The sequence below is a fragment of the Alligator mississippiensis genome, chromosome 16 (assembly GCF_030867095.1).
Source record: "Alligator mississippiensis isolate rAllMis1 chromosome 16, rAllMis1, whole genome shotgun sequence".
Taxonomy (NCBI): Eukaryota; Metazoa; Chordata; order Crocodylia; family Alligatoridae; genus Alligator; species Alligator mississippiensis.
In genome coordinates this window covers 20,937,979-20,962,631 of record NC_081839.1, presented here as the reverse complement: position 1 = coordinate 20,962,631, position 24,653 = coordinate 20,937,979, and the positions used below count along the sequence as shown (strand labels likewise).

General features: G+C 48.5%; 1 protein-coding gene across 1 annotated transcript in view; it reads right to left on the bottom strand.

Moving 5' to 3' along the window:
* Window positions 1–311: 311 nt before the first annotated feature.
* The window catches only part of ESAM (endothelial cell adhesion molecule), a 97,749-nt gene continuing 73,407 nt past the window's right edge, over window positions 312–24,653 (bottom strand). Inside the window, exons 2-7 of the mRNA XM_059720024.1 lie at window positions 23,229–23,386; window positions 20,004–20,217; window positions 17,170–17,325; window positions 4,520–4,642; window positions 3,923–4,061; window positions 312–2,371 (exon numbers count right to left, since the gene is read on the bottom strand). Coding sequence (XP_059576007.1) covers window positions 1,912–2,371; window positions 3,923–4,061; window positions 4,520–4,642; window positions 17,170–17,325; window positions 20,004–20,217; window positions 23,229–23,386 — 1,250 coding nt within the window. The 3' untranslated portion in view covers window positions 312–1,911. The remainder of the gene's footprint in view (window positions 2,372–3,922; window positions 4,062–4,519; window positions 4,643–17,169; window positions 17,326–20,003; window positions 20,218–23,228; window positions 23,387–24,653) is intronic.

The window sequence follows — 24,653 nt, the reverse complement described above, 5'->3', positions numbered from 1 at the left end:
GCCAGGAGGGTGAGGCACCTCCCACTTGGGTCCCATTGAGAACTTAGGCCTTCACTCCTGCTGCTACTCCTGCTAACCCTTCCCCTACAAATGCTCTGGTTGGGCACAGAACCACAAGGCTATGATGTAGTTTGTTCATATTTGTCTTGCACAGGGCTGGGAGAGGCATGCTGATAACACGGGCCATGCTACCCATGGCAACTCCTGTCACGAGGTTTGCATAGTTTTGTCTGCCTGCCAGGCACTGGTGGGTGGCAGTGGTAAAGGTCTTGAGCTGTGCCTGTTCTGGAGTGCAGCTAACTCAGCTCCCATTTAAATATAAAAACCAAATATTTTAATGACCATTTATGAAAAATATTACATTTTAAAATTGTACATAAAAATAATCTCTCAGCGCCTTCCCCATCCCACCCAGCAGAAGGATCTGGCTGACATCTAAAAATAGCCAGCACAACAACAACCAGAGAGAGACAGGGTGGGAAGAGCAGTTAGTAGCTATGGGGATAAAATTATTTCCTACCCAAAAAAGCAAAATACACAAGGTTTAAGGAGTCCATTAAATAAACAAATATAATCATTAGCATAATATGAATCAAAATGCTGAAGGTGTCCTTAAAAGAACAATGGTTAGACTGTTAGACTACAAGGTTACTCTAGAACGTTTTGCTTGGGTTAGTAGCACAAGTTCATGACCCTCTCCTGGTGGGAAGACATAGAGGCCTTGTTCCCCTCAGGCAGGGTACAACTTTGGTTGTTGGGGGCTTGGGCTCTTTGCAAAGTGCAGCTCTCCACAGTGTTGAGGAAGGAGTGTACAAGTCCCAGGTGAGCTGCTGCTGCCTGCATCAGGTATTGGGGCAGGGGACACAGACTGGGGGATTCAGATAGTGAGAGATGAGAGAGGAAAGTGTGACCCCTGCTAGCCAGAGACCTAAAGCTGCTAGAGTATACAAGCAATTGGGGGTACATGGGTGAAGAGAAGGGGTGTTCTCCAGCTTTACCAGGCAGAGGGTGGGATTCATGGCAGCTACCATCACCAGACACTATCACAGTGATACCCCTTCATAACAGCTCTAGCTAGCAGGCATGATGCAGTTAGGCCCAGTGCCTTAATCTGGTTAGTGATGGGGATGAAGACTGTACTATAGGGGAATCTGTACTATAATGCTTCTCCCCCAGCAAACAGACTCCCAGCACTGTATGGCTGCTCAGAGCCAGGCTTGGACAGGTTCCTTCCTAGCCAGAAGCTCCACTTGGGCCCAACTCCACTCACGACAAGCCTGCTCTCTGCACCGGGTGTGAGCACAATTTGCTAGCAGTGGGTAAATGCTCCTATAACAGACAAAATGGCACCATGGGGAGGAGGGGTCATATCTTGGAGTTCACAAAGGCTGAAACTGAAGCTTGGATACCATGGTGGCTATTGGCCAAGCAGCTCCCAAATTCTCAGCACTATCAAGAGCATTTTTCAAGCCCTTTGGTCACAGCCTTTGCCAAAAAGCCAAAAGAGCTGCTGCCCAAAGCAGGGGAAATAACCACACGCATACCAGCCATATTTCTTCAATAAATAAACTCTCCCACCAGAGGAGGGAAGCAGGTGGGCCCTAGTGCTAAGGCAATAGCATAGGGAGGGAGCAGGGGGTGGGGAAGAGTTTTTGGGGAGAGGAGTGCTGTGTGTGAGGCTGCAGGAGAATTTGCTGTGTCCAGAGGGTGTCTAAGGCAGCCTGTTCCTTGGGAATTTCTGTACACAAATGCCATGTAAACTGCTCCCGTCACACACCTCATATATGCATGAGCATGGAGCAGGAAGCAAGTGGCTTTGCCCTTCTGTTTCCCAACTGTTCACTTTGGTAAGGATAAATGGCCACTTGCAGACCCTTTTCTCTGTACAGAGGGTGCACAGCTGTTGGATGCTTACACCAGTGACCCTGCGTGACTCTGGGCCGGTACCATGACTGGCACTGCACCCATTCTGGCAAGGGTGGAGGTGGTGAGCCCTTGAGGCACAGCAGGTTCTTGCTGGGGGGGCTGTAGCTGAGGTCCATTTGTCCTGTGGAGAGCATTTCTGTTGCTTGGCACAGTGTTCTGGTAATGGTTGCCATTCATCACAGGGGGGAAATAGAGAGGCAGGGACTGGCTGGATAAGCTGGGAGTGGGTGTTAGAGTTCCACTCCTTAGGGTGGTGTACTGGGGCTTGTAGCCCACAGTGCTGCCAGCAGCAGTGATGATGGAGGCTGTGTCTGAGACAGGCTTGGACATGTACAATTTGTGGTCCCGAGTTGTGTTCACTGAAGACAAGGTACCATTTTTGGAGACAGTGTCTGAACCAGAACCTTTAGCCCAAGAAAGTGTCTTTGGAGCAACAGCATCTTCCCTGGAATGGAAAACAGAAGCAGTCAGTAAAAGGAGCTAGAAAAAGGGGAGAACACAGTCTTTGCCCGTTTACACATATTATTCCCAACCAGGGGAGGAACCGGGCACTCCTGGAAATTGAACATGGGACTTTTACGCCTTAGCCTGTTTGAATGGGCTATTCCATGAACCAGGCTCTGCAGATGGGCAGGATAAAATGGCTGGTAACTACTGGATCTGGGGATCCTGAGTACGTGCTGCCTTTATGTGCTCCCTCACTCTCTGGCAACAGAATGATACAGCTGCCAAGTCAAAGCACTTGAAAGCAGGAAATGCCAGAACAAAGTCTGAATATGCAACATAGATGTTAGCCTCTACAGCACAGGCCCCTTCCACTCGAGCTAGCAAAGCTAGTGGTAGCAGCAGTGGTCTGTCATCCTCTATGGACACTAGGCAGTATGCAAGGATAAGATCCCAACTTTGCCTAAAGACTTCAAAGCTGTTTGGGGGCACCAGAATAAAGACTCGGGATTTTGGTTTCTTCCATCATGTGTGTTCTTGTAACCACATAGGTTACAAGAGGGCCTATAACCAGAGGTCCTTCAATCCCCTGCCCCTTCAGCTTCTGTCCACTCCCCCTCCTCTACCTTCCCCAGCTCTACCTTGCTGCCCTACTTTCCCTCCTGTTTCTTCCGTTCCCCTTTGCATTTACAAGTAGGAGCAGTGGAGATGGAACATGCTCACTGTGGACAGAAACTCTGGAGATCTGAGCTGTTAAACTCAGAGAGGTCTGTATGAGCATGTGTAGGCTGAGATTTTTCAAAGGCTTTTAACTTAGCCAAATTTGGGCCCTGGCCAGACTTCAGGTCCACACTGGAAGATGCAGAGGCACAAAACCAGCATAAGCATTTCATCATCAGCAACAAAACAAAATTTGCTCTTAAACTGTTTGCCCCAAATGGCTGAAACATCTTCACCGACATTTTCGAGAAAGCATTTAACCTTGGCCAGCCACCAGCAGGGAAAGATTCAACCCAAAACATTACGTTTTGACAAAATTCAACCAATATCTTATGGCAGTATCATCTTATGTAGTTGCTGGGCAACCTTAGTTCTGGCCTTTGCTACTAGCTACAGTGTTAGGTCCAAGCAAAACCATCAACCAGCCTCCAAGTCATCATGAGGGGTGTATTTGATTTGTCTTCATGTTCTTTGACCAAACAGGTCATGCTTCCAAGCTTTCCTCCTCAATTAGGGATCCAGAGATCATTTTTAAATGGAAGTTGAGAGTCTCACAGTCATGTGATTCCAGGAACTAGGGCCTTATTACACACAACAAAAACCACAAGGTTTGTAAAGAGGGGACAACATCATGGCTGCCCCAGCCTCAGAGACAATGGTATGTTTGTGCCCTGGTAACTTTCCATTCAGTTATGCATTCAGGTTTCCAATCCAGACAGCGACAAGTATGCAGGTCCCCGACAAGCAGCTAGAGAACAGAAGCACCAATGGTGTTTGGGAAGTCTCCCCAGGGGCTTTTCTAACAGATGGCATAAACAACACAGATTCTCACTTGATCTCATTGGCCATTTCCTCCTGTGTATTTTTCTTTTTCTTTCGGCACACGAAAAATTGCAGAATGCACACGGTGATTAAGCCAATTCCAATGAGACACCCCACGACAGCTCCAGCGATCACAGCTGCATTGTTGTCTGCAGAAAATCAGAACAGAGTTTATAGAGGACGGCAGGCCAGGGTCAGAGCAATACAGATCCTCAGGAAGCTGGGCTTCTCACACTTGTCTTGGAATATGATAGAAGGGGATGTGGTAGAGAAAGCCCATTGGTTAGGTTGTGGGGGCTCCCCATGGCACAGGAATCCCCCTCCCCCTCCACCCCTGTCAGATCCAACCTTCCTTTGTTGCTGGATAAGGAACCTGCAGCAATCTTCACCTTGCTGCTAATGCTAATCCCTAACTTTCCTCCAGTCAGTATGTTCCAGTTATGCTGCAACATTACAGAGCAGTGAATGCATCCCCTCATATCAAATCAGGCTAATTCCTTCACTGTTTTCTGGACCCCTTCCTCCATGGCCTTAAATCTTCCTTTAGATAATGTCTGTGCACTCCAGCCCAGGAGTGGAGACTCCACCACACTGGGAGTATACTCACATGAATTCACCTCCAGGGTTATGTTGCACTTGGAGATACCAGCATTGTTTTTTGCTGTGCAGACGTACGTTCCAGACATCTCTCTTGAAAGATTTTTCAACATGAGGTTCCCACTTATGGGGTCTGCAAAATTCATAAGACAAGACCCTCATGAGCCCGTATCCCAGCTGCATGGCATTCCACTCTGGTCACCCACAGATGTGTTAGAATTCCCCACCACCACAGTAGTCAAACTAAGCTCCAAGCATTTGCCTATGGTCATTTCCCATGGCACCTCACCTCCTTTTGATGCTTGTTTTCACTTAGGCAATGATCCCGCAAAGTGCCTGACCTGAACAGAAGCCTTTGCTTGCTGAAGTCAATGGATCTCCCAACCAGCTCAGCAGTCTGACTGTTTAGAGCTGGTCTGCAGTGGAAGAGGGCACAGATTCAAAGTAATGGGTGCTGCTAGGACAGGCACTGAGGACCAGGTGCAGTTTGATTTCTAAGACATGAACACAAGCCATGGCTAAAGGATAGGCTGGGAACTTGAAGCAGCAGTCTGGGAAAGAGCATCCCTAAAGGAGCAGAATAAAGGCTGTGGTGCACGGTAGTTGTGGCAACAGCAAAGCACGCTTGCGAGTAGAGGGGCAAAAGGATGTACAGTTGTGTGGCTTAACAATTTCCTTCCTTGCTTGTGTGTGACAAGGGTCAGGGCATTGAAAGGAGGCAATCTGTGACAGCTCATTGTACAGTTGCTTATACATGAAGCCTGGCTGGTGTTTGTTTGGCCCTGAGCTTGTAATCAGCACCTTTAGAAAGGATAGTTCAAACAGAGAGCATGCTGGGTCCCTTCCAAAAGGCCCATCCTTTAACCACTGCAGCTGTAGGTCAAATTGTGTAAGCCAAGTGAAGCACATGTGGGTTCTGAAGACAGAGATCTTTTCTTCAATGGAGAGGCATTATGCTGTTTGCCAAATGCCTACATAATATGGTATGGTTGTAGGAGAAGCAAAAAGGAAAAGAGCACAATTTAATGTCACAGCAACCTCTCAGCAGGTAAGCTGCTCAACTGACAGAAGGGCCCAGTGACCCTGGTGTGTTACAGAATCAGAGATTCATAGAACATGAGGGCTGGAAGGGACCTTGGGAGGTCACCAGTACAACCCCCTGCTCAAAGCAGGACCACCCCCAACTATATTACCCCAGCCAAGGCTTTCTCTAGCCAAGTCTTAATATTCTCCAAGGACAGAAATTCCACCCTCTCTGGGTAACCTGTTCCAGTGCTTTACTACCCTCCTAGTGAGAAAGTTTTTCCTCACTAGGAGGGTAGTAAACCCTCAACTTCCCTTGCTGCAACTTCAGACCATATCTCCTTGTTCTGTCATCTGCCACCATTGAGAACAGTCCAGCTCCATCCTCTTTTCAACCATCCCTCAGGTAGTTGAAGGCTGTTATTAAATCCCTTCTCAGTCTTCTCTTCTCCAGACTAAATAAGCACTGTTCCCTCAGCCTCACCTCACAAGTCATGTGCCCCAGCCCCCGAACCATTTTCATGGTCCTTTGCTGAACTCTCTCAAACTTGTCCACATTCTTTCTGTAGTGGGGGCCCAAAACTGGACCCAGTACTCCAGATGTGGCCTCACCAGTGGCAAATAGAGGGGAACAGTCACTTCCCTTGATCTGCTGGCAATATTCCTACTATGAAGCCCAGTATGCCACTAGCCTCCTTTGCAACAAGAGCACACTGTTGGTTGATATTCAGCTTATTGTTTACTGTAACCCCCAACGTCCTTTTCTGCAGAGCTACTGCCCAGCCAGTCAGCACCAGTGCATGGGACTGTTCCATCCTAAGTGCAGGACTTACCACTTGACTTTAATGAACTTCATGAGATTCTTTTGGTTCAAACCTCCAATATGTCAAGGTCTCTCTGGATCCTAGCCCTACACTCCTGTGCATTTACAGCTTCAACCAGCTTGGTGCAATCTGCATCATTTATGAAGATATTGAATAAAACTGGCCCCAGGACCAACCCCACTTGATACTGGCAGCAAATTAGGCATTGAGCCATCAATTACTATTCTTTTAGCCCGATGATCCAAACAGTTTTCTATCCACCTTGCAGTCCATTCATCTAGCCCATACTCCCTTAGTTTGCTTGAGAGAATGCTGTGCAAAACCATATCAAAATCCTTGCTGAAGTCAAAGTATTTCACATCAACTGCTCTTCCTCCATCCACAGAGCCACTTATGTCATCATAGAAAGCAATCAGGTTGATCAGTAATGATTTGCCCTTGACCATTCCTAATCACCACCTCCAAGTGCTTAGAAATGGATTCCTTGAGGACTTGCTCCATGATTTTTCCAGGGACTGAGGCCAACCTATCTGTAGTTCTCCAGATCCTCTTTCTTCCCCTTCTTAAAAGATAGGCACTATATTTGACCTTTTCCAATCATCTGGGACCCCTACTAAATGCCATAAATTTTCAAAGATAATGTTGCAGCTCTGCAATCACATCGGCAAACTCCCTCAGCACCCTCGGGTTCATTGCATCTGACCCCATGGACTCGCACACATCCAGTTTTCCTAAATAGTCCCTAACCTGTTCTTTCACCACTGTTGGCTGCTCAGTTCCTCCCAAAACTGTGTTGCCTACTGCAGTATTCTGGGAGCTGACCTTGCCTGTGAAGACTGAGGTAAAAAAAAAAAAAAGGCATCGAGTACTTTAGCATTTTCCTCATCATCTGTCACTAGGTTGCCTCCCCCCATTCAGTAAGGACCCACACTTTCCCTGACCTTCCTCTTCTTGCTGACATACTTGTAGAAAATCCAGAAACTTCCTGGATTGCCTGTGCACTGCTGTATTGTCCTCCCAGCGGATGTCAGGGTGATCAAAGTCCCTCATGAGAAACAGGACCTGTGATCAGGAATTTCCACTACCTGTTTGAAGAAAGCCTCATCCACCTCATCTTCCTGGTTTGGTGGTCTATAGCAGACACCCACAATGACCTTGCCCTTGTTGCTCTCTCTCTGACCCTATGCCAGAGACTCCTAACAGGCCTATCTCCAGTTTCACACTGGAGGTCTGAGCAATCATCCAGCTCTTTTACTCAAAGTACAACTCCTCCTCTTCTCCCCTGCCTGTCCTTCCTGAATAGTTTATAGCCATCCAGGACAGTGCCCAAGTCATGCGAGCTCCCACCTAGTCTCTGTTATTCCAATCACGTCGCAGTTCCACGACTGTGCGAGGATTTCCAATTCTTCCTGCTCGTTTCCCATGCTTTGTGTATTCATGTACAAACATCTGAGGTAATTAGCTGAATGCCTTACTTTCTCAGGAAGAATGAGGCCCTGTTCCTTGCTCCTGCTTGTGCTTTTTCCAGGTCACTTACTTCCCCACTTACCTTGGGGCTTTGGTCTCCATCCCCTGGCAAACCTAGTTTAAAAGTCCTCCTCACTATGTTCACAAGTCTGGAAGGGCCCTCAGAAGATTATCGGGTCCAGCACCCTGCACCAGGCAGGAAAAATGACAGGTGAGGTCAGGTAACCCCAGCAAGGTGACCGTCCAGTCTCCTCTTGAAGATTTCCAGGGTAGGTGATTGCACCACCTCTGGAGGGAGCTTATTCCACAGTCTGGACACCCTGACTGTGAAGAAGTTTTTCCTAATGTTGAGCCTGAAATGGTCTTTCAGGAATTTGTGGCCATTACTCCTGGTTTTCCTCAAGGGCGCCCTGGTGAACAGTTGTTAACTGAGCCCCTGATGTACTCCCCTGATGTAGCAGTAAGCTGATACCAAGTCCCCTCTCAGCCTTCTCTTTTTTCAGGCTGAAGAGTCCCAGGTCCCTCAGCCTTTCCTCGTATGGCTTGTCATGCAAGTGTCTGATCATACGGGTGGCCTTTCTCTGGACTCTCTCAAGTTTTACCATGTCCTTGTTAAAGTGTGGTGTCCAAAACCAGATGCAGTGCTCCAGTTGGGGTCCCACTAATGCTGAGTTGAGCAGAAGAATCACCTCCTTGGTCTTGTTGGAAATGCATCGATTGATGCATGCCAGGGTATTATTTGCCCTGCTGGCAACAGAGTTGCACTGCTGGCTCATATCCATGCTGTGGTCTATTATTACCCCCAGGTCTCTTTCATTTGTAGTGCTGGTCAGGTTGGCATTGCCAAGCCTGTAGTTGTGCAGGTGATTGTTTGTCCCCAGGTGGGGTACTTTACATTTCTTAATGTTGAACTTCATCTGGTTCTGACTCACCCAACTTGCTAGCCTGTCTAGTAGGCCTGTGTGAGGCTTTGGACAGAACTTCAGATCTGGAGAAGCTTTGAATGCTTCGGGGTCCGAAGCAGCACATCCGGGTCGAAGCGCTGCCTCGTTCAGCTTCCCGAAGCAGATGGGAGCCACCTCAGAGATCCAGCCATAGGGTATAATGGGGAAACATTAAATATCTATAACTTTGTTGTTTTTTTGTCCAATTTAGATGAAATTTTCAGGGGTGGTAGACTCTGCAGAGATAATGAAGCCTACTAAGTTTCAAAAAGGTTGGTGCAGGGGTTTGGGGGAAACTGCACCCCAAATTCTTGAAAGCAAAACTCATGCCACGTCTAGGCGTTGCAACATAGCGGGATGAAAACTGCAGAAATGGTAGCTCTTACTGAGGCCACAAAGCCTGCCAAGTTTCAAGAAGATTAATGCAGGGGGTTGGGGGGAACTGCACCTCAAGCTGCGGACAAGCACAACTGGTGCCATGGGTGCTGTGGGACTGACTGTGTCTGTCTTGGGGCAGGAGGGGAGACACTGCTGCAGGCCTGGCTGCTGAGCTGCTGTGTTACCAGTTACCAAACAATCAATCTGGATTGACTCCGGGACCAGCTCAATGCATAGGACCTAGCTACTACATAACGACTTAACGAGCAGCAATTAGCACCTACAAAACCAGGGTAAGGAGAGGAAAGAATCAATGCAGACAATCAACTGCCCCAAGACAGAGACAGTCTTGCCCCGAGTTTTGCCTATCAGCAGCTAGGGGTGCAGGGCCCCAGAGCCGCCCTGCACCCATCTCCTCGACAGCTGGCAGGCGTCACAGCAGGGCCACCACCCCTGCAGCTGTCACCCCGCTGCGCCTTAACACACGCATTGTCACCCATGGCATCAGTTTTGCTTGTCTGCAGCTTGAGGGGCAGTTCCCCGCAAACCCCTGCACTGATCTTCTTGAAACTTGGCAGGCTTTGTGGCCTCAGTAAGAGCTACCACCCCTGCAGTTTTGACTCCCCTGTGGTGTAACACACAGCCATGACATGAGTTTGGCTTTAAAGAATTTGGGGTACAGTTCCCCCCAAGCCCCTGCACCAATCTTCTTGAAACACGGCAGGTTTCATGCTCTCAGCAGAGGCTACCATCATCCCTGCAAGTTTCATCCAAACTGGACAAAAACAACAAAGTTATAGATATTTCATTGATTCCCCAGTATACCCTATGGCCAGAACTCCGAGGCGGCTCTGAAGCTTTGGCCGGATCGAAGTGGAAACCCGGTCCAGAGCTCCGGATTGGACTGCGGCCATCCGAAGCCGGATCGGATCGCTGCTGACTTGCACAGGCCTACTGTCTAGATCCACCTGTATCTGTAGCCTATCTTCAAGCATGACCACGCTTCCCCATAACTTGGTGTCATCCGTCAACTTGGCCAGTGAGCTCTTCACCTCCTCATCCAAATCATTGATAAAAATGTTGAAAAGTACAGGACCAAGCACTGACCCCTGCAGGATACCACTGGCCACTTCTCACCAGGATGACACAGATCAGTTCATTAGGACTCTCTGGGTCCTACCCCACAGTCAGCTTCATACCCACCTAACCATCTCACAATTAAGCCCACTATCTTCCAATTTTCTCATGAAAACATCATGGGATACCAGATCAAAGGCTTTTTGGAAGTCAAGGTATACAATATCCACCACTTCTCTCTTATTCAGGTGGTGAGTTACCTGATCATAAAAGGAGATGAGGTTGGTAAGACGAGACTTGCCCGTGACGAAGCCATACTGGCTGCCATTCAGAATTCTACCTTCTGCAAGCCCGTTGCACAGACTCCTGAATGAATTTTTCCAGGATTTTCCCTGGGATAGAAGTTAGGCTAATTGGCCTATAGTTACCCAGGTCCTCCCTCCTCCCCTTCTTGAAGCTGGGCATAACACTGGCCCTTTTGAGGATATGAAGACATCTTCCAGTCATCTCTCTGGGTCTTTTAAATCAGCTGCCTATCTCTTCCTGCCTACCAAAGGGCCTTGTTACACCTTATGCTGTAAACTGCACAAATGTTAATCAGCTTAGTGCTATTTGGCTTAGTGAAGCAGTCACATCTTAAGGCAAAAAAACATTTCTAACTGTCCCTTACCTGCACAGCTGCAACTTGTCACTAAAGACTTGGTGAACAGAGACAGGACTAGAAGCCTAAATAAAAATGGGCCTGATCCTTTCTTTCTCCAGAGCTCACCCCCCTGCGCTGCTGCTGGCTAGGCTGCCAGCTGCTGCCTGAGCTGAGAGGCTTGATCCTCTTTTTTCCTTCAGAACTCACTCCCCCATGAGCAATGAGCCGGCTTAGGCAATGGTGAGAGGTACTGTGGCCACTGGGCACTCTGGGGCTGCAATGCTTGCTCTTCCTGGTGTCCCCAGGGGATGGAGTGAGCGGGGGGGAGGGCACCGTGCCTGGACCTGCTGCACCTTGGCATCCCCACATGCCCTAACTCAAGACCAGCCATTACATCCTGGGATGCTGGAGGACTTCAATTTGGGCAGAATAGCTGTAAAACAGCAGCCACACTTTAATGGAACAGGAACAAAATTAGGTGAATTAAAGATAATCCTGTCCTGGATTGGCATAACATTAAACACAGACACATGTGGCCAGCATGCAGTGAGGCTGGATCATGGGAGCAGCCCCAGATGCTGGATGCAGGTAAGTGTATGGGGAGTGGGGAGTTGGAGGTCCAGGGGACTGTCTAGAGGGCTGGGGAGAGGGTGCGGGTGGGGGTGGGAAGGGCAGGCCGTGTGTTTGTGTTGGTCAGTGCTGGGGAAGAAGGATGGGAGCAGGGCTGCGCAGGGCATGGGAAGCGGGGGAAGAAAGCACCTGGCCCTCTGGCCCTTCAGCAGGGTAAGGGGGCAGGGGTGGTCCTTCATGGTGGGGAGCTGAATGCTTGGGCTGGCAGCACAGGGCCAGTGCCCATACACACAAGGGTCTGCACTCACTGCTCAGGGAGTGGAACAGGGGCAGCACTTGCTGCTTGAGCTCTGGCCCAAGCAGGATGGAGGCAGTTGGGGCCGCTCTGGCAGGGCTGGGGGGTGGGGGACAGGGGACTGTGGGTCAGGTATCAGTTTGGCCAGAGGGATGTGGGTTGGGACAAGCCGATGGCAAATGGGTCCTGGTAAGAAAAAGGTTGAGAACCACTGCTTTAAACCACTTAAAGGTGTTAAATGTAAAGCCAATCTAGGGGTTAATTACAAGAGCTCCAGAAGCTGCTTACATCTACCATGTAAGAAGGCCCAAACACTGAGCAAACCAAACACAAAGGTAGCTCTGGCTCACTTACCTTCCAGGAGCAGGATCTAGTGTCTGGTGCCTGGCTTCTCTTCCTCTTCCCTCCCCTTCCTTACAAACTGCCCTGTTTGCTGTCCCTGTTCGCTCACTCCCTTCAGTGTTGACCCCTTCAGTCTTGCTCCTTGTTGCAGTTCATTGTACACATGTGGAGACCTGAGAGGGGTTTCTCTGAATTTTAAGACAGGCCTAAAGCAGAAACCTGCACTAGCCAGGTCACCTTGGCATCTGGGTTAACTCAGATTCCAGCCAGGCATGCTGGCTCCCACTTCCCTCTGCCAGCAATGCCTCCAGCAGCCTCCAGCTGTGCAGATCAAGGGACTTTTAGTAAGAAGGCTCTGGTGACCTCAGTGCTTCAAGTGAGGTTGTGAGGATGCTTCAAGCATCCTAGCGAGTCAGAGACCTTCATGCCTAGTGATATGGAGAGGATAGGCCATGAGCTTTTTGGCTTAGCAAAGGAATGGCTACCAGCGACTAAGCCTGTACAAAGGCTGTATTTGCTACATGACACTCCTTTTGCTTGCTTAGCTCTGTACTGCACTCATGAGTGTCGCTAAGCTACACTTAGTGTCACAGTTTCCATAGTAACTGATGTATTTCAAAGAAGAAGAAGTGGAATGAGCTGGGGTAGGGAAAGAGGATCAAATAAAACCCAACTGCATAATCAGCACAGGCCAGGCGTGGGTGCGAGACAGTGTTCTGGGAGATATCTGTGTCGCTGCCTGATGACTCAACTGATTGCAGCTACACAGACTGTACAGCATCCCCCACTGCAGCATGTATATGCATGCACGCACACACACTAACATTCCCACTCCCTTAGGTTCAATGCAAGAACCAGAAACTACGTCTACTTCAGTGCAGCATTTAGAACTGCAAGGCCCCAATCTTGAAAGGGGCCCCTGGGTACTATTCTAATAAAGCCATACTCTCAGTGCTGTGGCTGACTGGAAATGGTGGGACATGACCAGAAAACACTGGGGAGAAGTAGGATAAGCTTTCTGGGTGACTGTGGCGGGCCAGTAGGGGGTGCTACAACACTGAGCCACCCACCACACTGTGCCCGACCATAACACTGCTTTGGGTGTCTCCCCCTGGAGCGCCTGCGTCCAGCCAACCCCCTTCCTGCAGCACACCCACAAGCCTGGGGTAACCGTTGCCACCACCCTGCCACCAAAGTCTGGTCTTTGTACATGGACATGGACCCTGTAGACCTTGGGGTTGCTTAACCCACCATGGTACCTTGGGGTGCTTCTCTTAACCTGAAGCATTCACAAATAGCCTCCCTTAGCCAGCCGAGACAAGGAATGAGTAACTGTATCTAACTAATCAATCTGCCTCCTTCAGGCATACAACTCAAAGACTAGGTTCATTCTTCTGACAGCTATTTCTTCTGAAGTACCCATTCACTGTTAGCATACACCTGACTGCAGCCTCAACTCCCATCAGAAAAGGCTTGCCTCATCCCTCTTGAGCACATACAGCAAGGTTTGCTATAATGGATAGCTTTATTGACTGGAGAGGGTAGGCATGGGGAAGGGTACAGGTCAGAGAAGTATCAAAAGAAAGACCCTGAGCAAACAGAAGTGGCTTGGTAGCCTTTTGATACACTTCTAGATCACTTCATCCTAAGTTACTAGCTAAAATCCAAGTAAGTTACTCACATATGCATCCAGAGCCTGACCAAGCTCTTTCTCTGGAGGCTGCATGGCTTGTTTGCTGTGTCCCAAAACATGTCTGCCCCACTACCTCTTATACACTGGTTGTGACCTCATCACCAAGTTCCCACCAGAAGCAGACCCATTGGCTGCTGACCAGTGCTTCCAAATGATATCAGCCTGACCAGGTGAGATGACCTTTAAGAAGCAGCTTGATGCCTACCTGGCTGGGGTCATTTGAGCCCAGTTTTCTTCCTGCCCAGGCAGGGGGACGGACCTGAAGATCTACAAGGTCCCTTCCGACCCGACTTCTGTGATATGATTCTATGATGTGACCAGTCACATGACCTGCATTGGCAGGAACCTGAGGCATTAGAGGACCAGGGCCCCCCTCCCTTTGGGATGTTTGCAGCCCAGCTAGTCATGCAGGCACAATGGCAACACAAGAAGGGGGGGTTGGGCTGCTGCCTTACAGCAGAGACAGACTGGGGGGAGGGCAATTACTCCACAAAGGTTATGCATCTAGTCAGCCCTGGCAAGACTGTGGGAGCCAATTAAGTAGTCTAGCTATTCTTATCCCAAGGGGCTGCTAACATAAGAAACATTTTAGTGAGACTTGGAGTGACCAGCCCAGGTAGGCAATCCACCTTGGGTACAATTCCATCAACCTGAATGGAATTACAGTAAGGTTGAGTTGACACCAGATGATTGTTCTCTGTGACCTCATGGTTCGTGCCAGGCAATAGTGACATATGCAATGCCCCATCAAAGCATTTCATGTTTGCTGTGCATCCACCTGGCTCTTCACTGTTCTTTGTAGACAAAAAGGCAGATGAACCGTGCATGCAAGTTCTAGAAGAAGCCCTGCGCAGCCCAAATTGTGTTAACAAGTGGAATTTACTGGTAAGAGCAGTTCCCAGCAGGAAGCCTGAGTGCCAAAAGATGCAACTCTGTCTAAAGAATACGTCCCTTCCGAGTCTAACATGCTACAAGTTAAGAAGCGAGTAAGGAACAGAAAGACTTGGAAACAGCTACAATGCCAAGATTGTAAACTTAGATCCTAGTAAAAATAAACTCAGTTAAGAGGATTATAATGCTAAGGGACTGTTGTGGTTCTATGCAAGGGGACTACAAGAAGGGGATCACATAAAGGAACTTGCATATTTTAACAATCAGAGACAACTGCGAAACATCAGAGAACTTCCACAGCCATCTGGACCGACACACCCATCCCAAAGGTCTGCCACTGGTCAAAATGGTTACTCCATAGGAGCCGGGTCTCCTGGGTTTTGTTCTCACTCTGACCATCAGATGAGGACACTTCCCAGAGACCTGCTAATCCCTTCCAAAAGGGGAATGAGACTTTCCCCTTCTTCCCCTGGGTGTTAGGAAGCTTGAGGATTACAGAAATGCTCTCAAACCTTTGGACAAAAGATTCAATGAGGTGCAAAACTCGAGCCAGACTCGAGCATTCCTGGCATGCTTAAACATTGCCATGAGAACGCAAAGATAATTTCCAAATTAAGCTAAATGCCCCAAATCTTAGCAGCAGCAGGTTGAGATGTGAGCTTCCACCTTAATTCCTTCACTGAATCTAGTCTGTTTGAGCCCAGACAAGGAACCCAGATGAGAGGAATCCAAAGGAGTTGACAAAGTCACTGCACACAGAAAAGGCACAGGGTGAGTTTACATAACAGCCTGCCAGGCAGTGAGATGTGTGCCTGCGCGTCATGTGGTGGAAGGCGTGTTGTTCAGAGAAGCTTCCCTTTCACATTTCCTAACTTTTTCCCTTCATAAAACATTCATAAAATACTTAATTAAACATGACAGTCAGAGGGAGCTAGCAGGCATCATGCAAATGAACCCCAAGGAATGAGTAACTGTATCTAACTAATCAAGAGGTGCAATGGGAGTGTCAGTCCCCTAGCAGGGAACATTAACACATGCCAGGCTATCAAGTGAGCAATCTGCCTCCTTCAGGCAGACGACTCAAAGACTAGGTTCATTCTTCTGACAGCTATTTCTTCTGAAGTACCCATTCACTGTTAGCATACACCTGATTGCAGCCTCAACTCCCATCAGAAATGCATTGTGCCAGGTGCTGTACATGCACAGCTTCACGGTCTTGTATGGTGACCTGGGCCGTGGATGGCTTTCCATCTAAAGAGACAGGGGGTGGGGGAAAGGAATGGTTGCTACTCCAGTTTGCAGATAGGTGGCCAGGACACAGAGAACCAGTGATTTGTCTGAGGTTACTCAGGGGATTGGTGACAGAGCTGGGGACTGAACCTAGTTTCCCAAGGCTCAATCCAATGACTCAGCCACACAGGTGGTCCTCTCAGCAAAACAGTGACACTCCTTTGGACAAATCTGGGGGAAGTCATTCTGCCAAAACTTTTCTTTTTACCTAAAACTGCAGTCAGTGACACTGAAACATTTCACAAAGTCATTGCAAATTTGGCGATATCTGCATCTCCTTTAACAGACAGGCAAGCAGAGCTGTAACTGCCAACTCTTTGATACCTGAAACTGTCTCAGGACCTGTCTCCCACCCTTCCTGACGTGCCAATGATCTCCCTGTTCCAAGGACCCACAAGGAGGCACCATTTGAGCCAGAACTGTGTTCCAACCACTAGTCTTCACTTGCCTTCACTCAGATTCTTCCCTCCCAATGACCCAGCCCTCAATCCCATAACCTCCTCTTCCCACTGCCTTCAAGAATGTGCTAGTTCCCTCAGTGCTGAAAAAGCCTCACTCTACCCAGCCTTCTCCCTGCCTCAGGGTGATCTGCTGGGTGCTCTGCACAGGCCTCTGCCCTTCACTGAAATCCACCTCGCTACAGACACTGTCCTGCTCCAGACCAAATCTAAGAGCCTTTTCTCCATCCTCACCCCCTACTGTGCTAGCATCTGGGACACAGTCATGCTTGCTTTATGCTTTGAAGGCCCCTTGCTCCTGATTCTCCTTTCAACTCAACCACCTTTCCAGTGGGGGCTGGGAGAAGCTTCTCCCCGACATGTCCACCTTAGGTGCCCATTTATCTGCATTTCTTACCTGGACTGACAGGTAACCCGGGCCATTGCACAGTGATGACTCTCAGGTTCTCCTCCCACTCATCTCCCCAACACCATCTCATGGGTTTCCCCTGACACCTCCAATTAAATGAGCCCCAGTCTATACATTTAATCTCTGCCCTCCCAAAACAGCCCCTTTCTTTTTCATCTGCATTGTTCCATCCTTCATCCCTCACTGCCTCCTAAACCCACTCTCTCCTCCCCTAGCCTAACCCACTCTCCTATTCTCCTGCATTTTCTACAGTGCTGGCCAGCTGCTCAGATCCATCTCCAGTGAGCTTTAGGGCTCCTGCCTATCCTCCCCCTTGACCCAGTTCGAAGTATGTGCAGTGGCATCAGGGTTCCTACCCTGAAATGGCTCGATGAAGTGCTGGGCTGTGGGTGCAGTGCGTTCCCATCGGTACTTGGGGATAGGTTTGCCGTAGGGCGACTTGCAGCTCATGGTGATGTTGCCCCCGACGTAGGGGCTCCCATGGATCTGGCATGTCGGAGCAGATGGAGGAACTGTAGGGAGCCAAGAAGACAGCATTAGTGCCTGTCAATGGACAATTTCCAGTACCAACTTGCAAAAAGAAACAGCACCATCTCCTGGCCACAGGCAAGATCCAAGAAATCCATGCTGAAATCAGAAAGCCAGAGCTGTCCCATAAGCTGGACCCTGGTGCTCTGACTGTTCTAGCCTGGCTCTCCATTGTTGGTGCTGCAGAGAAAACCTGCCCTGAGCCATTACTGGGAACAATATGTGAAAGTATTCAGGCTCCATGTTCATGTGCAATGTCCACTAGACAGTTAATGCCTTCGATGCACCAACATAATCATACTACACAGGATGGACCTTGATCCACGCTCCAAGTTTACTGTGCTGAAACGAAGCTCTTATCTAATCAGACCAGATAAGGAGGAAGCAGCACCCTGTTCTGGACAGCTATTCATGAAGCCAGGAGCAAGGGATGAATCTGTGCTAAACTTTGCTTTTCGATATTTATTTCTGAACATACAAGATTGCTACAGTTCTGTAGTTGTTCCAGACCCTATCCCCAGGATATAACTGAGTTGCTCTGATATGACGCATCTACTTTCGACTTCCCTACAATCTCAGCTGTAGCAGAAGAACATAGGCACAGCCAGAGCAGATCATACCCCATCTCACTACAGTTGGTGGCTAGTTTCAGATAGCAGCAGTAGCAGGTGCTGCACAGAAATGTGTCAGACCCCTACAGCAACAGGTGAGGGATGGTCAGTACAATCAGTCCTACTCACTAGGTCTCACATTGGACTAACAGTTAGAGATGTGGGTGAGCCTGGAGGCAGGTGGCTCAATAGCCCTTCCACGAAGATGTGATTCCTGGTGGCAACCCTGGATATTCTTTATGTCCATATGAACGTCTGACCCCTCACCAGCTGTTGCTCAACGCTTCTCAATGACTTTGTGGCAAGAGTTCTAGAGCTCATCATACACTGTGTAAAAAGGCATTTCTGGGGTTTGAATTTGGCAATTTAAATTCCACTGAATGGTCCCTTTTTCCTGGATGACAACAGAAACTCCTGGTGTCTCACCCAGTACCCTTTCTATAGGAACACTCCCAATCTGCTCTGTCTCTCTCTCTGTATCCGAGTGTTTCCCATGTTCTCAATTATTCATCTCACACCCCTCAGAGCTCTTACAGCCCTTTTTGAGACAGGTTCCAGTACAGCATACAGGGGCCAGAGGGGGTTAGATCACAAATTGGTATAATTATATTATCCCCTCTCCTGTGTTATTCACTGTTCACCTTCTATGTCCTAACTGCAGATAGTCAGACTCTTGCAAATCAGAGGTTTGTTGGGACATGCTGATTTCCTGATCCTGAAGCATTTCATTCCCATGAGCCAGGTCCAGGTACCTCACCAAATGCAAAGCTGGGTTCTGAAGGACACTGCTGGAAGCTGGTGCCCAGGAGCTGTGGGGCCCTGGGACAGAGGGGCCCAGTCATGCCAGTGACCCCTGGAGCTGCTCAATGAAAGTGATATCAGTACTGGAATATACCAGTTCCACCAAGCAGCCCCAGGATCCCAGGAGCTTCTAGTTAGCTGGAAAATTCAAAACATTTTCATTTCAGTTTGACTTGGATCACAATTCACATGCAAATTTAAAAACAAAATCCTCTGAAGTAGGGAAGTCTGGGCTTGGACCAGCTTGAATCCTAATACCTTATCTGTTTTCCTTTTTCCCTTTTTAAGCACAGCTGTGAATTGAGCAGAGGTTTCAGTGGGTAGTAGTCAGACACACTCCAGCTCTTTCCTGAGTTGATGCAGGTATGTTAGAACATTGTAAAGTGCACAAAAAACTGACATTTTTTCTCCCCAGCATGCATTAGTTGCCTGAATGGACAGCAAACCACACATACACTGCCCACTCACTCAGCTTAGCTAGTCTCTCTGGTGTCCTTCACAGTCTTCTATGGTCCTGTCTAACCTAAGTAACTTTGCATCCTTTGCAGATTTTACCACCTCATTGCTCACTTCCCTTTCTAGTACAATAGCAAACCTATTCAACACAGGACTGTGTATAAACATTGAAGCCCCTTTATGTTAACCCTTTGCCATCACTTTATGCATTATTGTACTGGGCATCACAGTATGGTTGTGATATGCAAGGGGAGGCCTTATCCAATCCTGCTCTACTCTGGTTTTCGACCATGCCTGGACCACAAACACAAGTTTGTTACAGCCACATTTTTCAGCTTTCCCTCTCTCTACATGAAGAACATTGAAGCTGGTGCTCTTACAAAGCATCAGCCCTAGCTGCAAGTCCACTCTGGGGTCACATTAGCACCTCAAGCCATGAAGGAGCACACTGGGACTGGAAACAGGGGAGAGCAAGTGAGGTCCCAGGGATGAACTGAGAAGGAGGTAGCCTCAGGAGCATCAGCAACCTGGCTGTGGGTAGAGACCAACAGAGGAGCTGTGCCAAAGAGGCAGAGACAAAGCAAGGCCTTTCTCCATTGAACCACTGCTGGAAGTTGCCAGACTCAGTGTAGAGGGAAGGGCAATGGGGAGGGGCTGATCCCTGGAGAGAAAGCCAAGTTCAGAAAAGGTATGCTCTACTCTTCTCACATATTAGGTAGGGAAGAAAGTTCCCCCCTCATCAGCATGAGCAGGGCACTGGGCTTCATGCTAGAGTGGATCAAGAATAGATTTACCCAAAACTGTAAGATTGAGGAGTCCAATATTTTTCCCATCGATGGCGCTATCATCCTCCACATTGACTGTGCACACGTACTGGCCAGAATCTACCTCCTGGGTATTGTTGATAAAAATGGAAACATTAAAGTGTGGCACGGGGTGCACAAAACCAATCCGATGCTTCAGGGATGTATCTTCCACTTTTATAATTCCATTAATATATGTCAATATCTGAAAGGGGAGAAGAGAGTACAATTACTTGCAGCCTTCAGAGGAAAGGAGTTACTACTGCAGGCTCAAAAATGCACATCTACATTAGAATGGAGACATGGATAACATTTCAGTTCACACCCAGTAGGCGAGTTACTCTTTCCTGAGATGAATGGGGTTGTTCTCCTCTCTCCAAACTATTGTCCCAGATTCTCTGCAGTCTCAGCACTCATTACATCTGGGACATTTCTGAAGTTGTGTATATGGAGCAATATCGGCTGTTTCCAAGCTCTGAGTGAAAAGGGTCAGAGCTTGCACTTTTGTTGACATAATTGCCATTTGCCTCCTTACCACGTGCAGAGACAGTCCTTCCCATGCCCCTAGTCAGAAATCTTTTCTTATTGAACAGAGAACAATGTTAAAAGAACTGCAGACCCATGAAAATCAAGCCATCAAGAGCTGGGGGAGCTTTCATAAAGGCTGCCTGTGCGTGGCTTAGCTTAACTTCAGCTTGTGAATGTCCAGCACGAATCCTCAGATTCAAATTGTTGAAGAACTGCAGTAGAATAAACTTGATAATATAAATCAGGGGAGGGCTGTGTGGGTAGGAGGTGTGCAGTTCAGTGACTGTTCACAGGAACCTCTAGTATTATCTCCAGTCAGTGACTGCAGCATAGACACCTACATAGATGTACCCATGCTAGCTTTAACCTTGTTGGCTGGAAGACTGATAGCAGTGAAGCTGTGGTGGTATGCATCACCAGGGCCTGAGCTGGCTCGTACAAACTGTGTTGAGGCTCATGCGGCTGAGGTTTCACAGCTGTCAGCACCCAAGCTGCAACCATGCTGTGTCTGCAAGATATACCAATGGAGTCTAGTGCCCAGGGTCCACTTTCCCTCAAGTCAGCTACAAGTGACATGTGGAGGGAAGTGCTCTGAAAGGAGACTCACCCATGAAGTGAGGTTTTTAGAACAAAACCAAGGCATTTTACAGCATTGGGAGGAAGCATCACTGACCCCTGTGATCTTCCACCCTAGCGCACTCTTTTGCCTATTCCAGCTGTCTCTCTCCCTCGCTGGAACTCTCCACTCCTCCTCCTCTTCTCCCTGGCCTGGCAAGTCCCCTCCTGGTCTGTCCAGACTGGGAGAATCTGCCCTCTGGCTCTTCCTCATAATATAATAAGCCACTGCCATTGTCAGTAGTCTGGTTAGCTTGTTTAATATATCATGCCCTACTGAAAAAACCTGATAAAGGTTCACCGGGTATGGTGGGTATCCTTATACGCTAACTGAAAATGAGTAGATAGATATATGAGCTCATCTAATAACAGTCTGGCTCTGTCTACATTCATTTTTGCAACACTGAGCTTCCAGCAGTTGCAAATCTCCACAGTTCCCCATCCCTTCTATCTGGGAGGAGGGATTTAGTCTTCCTGGACTCCTACTAAGGTGGTTTAGCCACTGGATGGAGACACACATGTGTTACAATGAACACAAGGCATTTTGGAGAGTGATGGACTCTGTTTTTAGAACTCCTGAGGGAAGGGATGCCAACCCAAGGCAATTTTCTTACTGACAATCTGCAAATGTTTTACTGACAACCACATTTTTGTGACATGTTTTACATAATGAAAATGTAACACTTAAGCCAGGCCCTGGGCAAAGGCCAGATTCAAATTTAGGGGGTTTAACATCAACCATAGTAAAAAAGTTAGATTGTCAGTCAAAAATTTGCAGATTATGAGGGTTATTAAAAAGTCCTGGATTAGCAACTCTGCTCGACTGCAGCAATGGTTTTTACATCATGCTTCCCTAACTTCAGGGACCAGGTCCCCCTAATCATCCCCACACCTTTTCACACCCAACCATACCCTGCATCATGCTGCCTCCTAGCCCACCCCCCAGCTGTACTTTCCTCCAGCCCCCCATCCCAGACCCCCAAAGAAGGACTACTGTCTGCTTACTTGTGACCCAACAGTGTTACAGGCAAGTGATGGGATGCAACAGCAGCAGCACATGGCTGGGGTGGGGGACAAGGAACCTACAGAGGCTCCTGTGGGTTACAAAGCCCTGAGACAATGCTTTGTGCAGAATACTGAGCTCCCACTCAGATACTAGGAGGAGCTGCTCTGCCTGTCCTTCAACACCGTGCCTATATCTTATTTCTGGTTAGAAATCTTCAAACAAGCTCCCAGTTGCTTAGATTTTTTTTTTTAATGGAGGGCCCCATTAATTTTTTCAGACCTTATGGACAGGTGGTTTAAGTCTTCTTGTTTTTATAGACTGTCCTAATGTCCTCTCCGAGTCATGAGAAGATGTCCTTATTTTAGCCTGAAAATTCTGAAAAGGTTTCCAACTGGTAGAAGATGGCACCTCCAGACCTTGCACTGCATAGTCACAGAATTAAGTCCAGGGCAAGGAGGCAGGAGACCCCTAGTTTTAATCCAACCTTTACTGCTCACTAGCCTTTAATGGCACTCAAACATTTTAGTGGGTACCTTGAGAGATAAGGCGGCAACTCAACACTATGGAGAGGCTAGGAGGCTGAATGACTAATCTGAAGTGAGAGAGCCAGGATGAGAAGGCAGGTCTCTGCAGTAGGTGTCAGTAGACATGTGTCAGAAACCTTCCAGGCCAATGCCTACCTTCCCTATGATCTTGTATGCACCGGAGAAGATATCCAGCTGCATTTTCAGTGAGTTTTACCCTGACAACATCCAAGGGTGCCCACAGAAGACTCATTTGCTGCATCACATTTGCCCTTGTGACTACCCTCAGCCTGCCCAAAGCTGGAGAGGTATGAGCTGCAGTCAGCTGTTCCCTCAGCTAGTTGCTCTCTCCAGAACCCCACAGGAGGACAAAGGAGCCATGCGGTGGAAGTGATAGCTCAGGCTCTTTTAAAAGGTCTGCCGCTAGTTACCAGCACCCACTCACAGCCTATTGTATCACTTAAGCATTTCTCTAGCTGGAACTCCCCCCTAGGCTCTCTTTTGCTAGGTTCCCACTTTCTTCTTTGCATGCAAGACATTTACCTGCAATCGACTGGCTCCAGGTCTTTCGAAGACCCATAAGATATAGGGTTTCTTCTGAGAGCTGCTCTTATACCAGACTGGCAGCACCACTTGCTGCCCTCGAACTGAAGAGACAGAGACGTTTCCTACATGCATTTCCAGCAGTGCTGATGAGAGACCTGAAAAGAAAGAGAGAGAATCAGCATGCTAGGGCCCAATGCCTATTCCTGCTATGAACAAAGGGTAGCACCAAACCCAAGATCCCACTGATATAGACCAAAACCCCAAGTTCTCTGAGGTACCAGCAGTGAAATGAGGGGCATGGCATGTACATCTGCAATACATCATGACATAGAACTGGTACTTTACAATGCAATGGCATTTTTAACCTGAGGCTCTCACAGTGTGGGACAGACTACACAAGTGTCTTTGGGGCCTCCTGTTAGAAGTCAGGGCAGCAGATAGGCTAAATTGCCCCCAGGTGGCCCCAGTTACCTGAGGAGGCCAGGCTGCCAGCAGCCTACTTCCAGCTGGCCTCAGTTACCGGAATTTGCATGGTTCCCTCCACTCTTTCAGTACCCAGAAGACTAGTCAACAGGACAGGTGCCTCTGTCTAGCCCTGGGCTTCCAAATCCTTATTTCTGGTTCCTGACTAGTTGTTCCTAGTTCCCTGGGTCTTGCTTCCTGGTTTCTGCCTGTTGGATCCTAGTTACAGACTCCAGTCCAGACCACTTTGTTCCAGACTTGCCAGCTTGACCCCCAACCCTCTTGTTCCTAACTTCAGTTCAGACCCCTTTCTTCTGCCAGCCACTTCCTGGCCTGTGACTTTAGTTTGGTGATGGCCCACATCCTGTTCCTTACAGCTGCAGCTGCCTGCTCTAGCTCCTCCAGAAAGCGACTCTGGTCTGGATCCCTCTGCTCCTGACCCCCCTGGCTCGTGGCCAGAGGTGTATCTGGACAGCTCTGTGCCTGAAGCAACTGTGTGATGCCTGGGGCAGAATTGGCTGCCACAGTGCTGATGGCAGTGGCACGATCAGCTGTGGCTATTTTTGTAGCCCCATACAAAGGTGGTACTTGGGGCTGTTGCCCGAATCACACCCTCTTCACTGTGATGCTAGTTGTGGTTCTACCCAGGGCGACTGACTGCATCTTGGTCCTTTACAGACCCTGGTCTCCTGATGGTCTGCACCTGATCTCCTGAGTCATGGCTAGTTTGGACCATCTGTTTTTGATCCCTTGGGTTGTGGCTCTCTAGGGTCAAGCACTGACTCCCTGTGTCCCAGTTGTATCCCTGAAATCTCCATTGTCACAAGCTGTATTGGAGTTGTCCCATGAAAAGTGTGTGTATGTGTACACACACGTGCGCACACACACACACACACACACACACACACACACGAAAATGCACATCAACCAGAACAAGAAAAAAAAGCAAAAGTCTGTTTT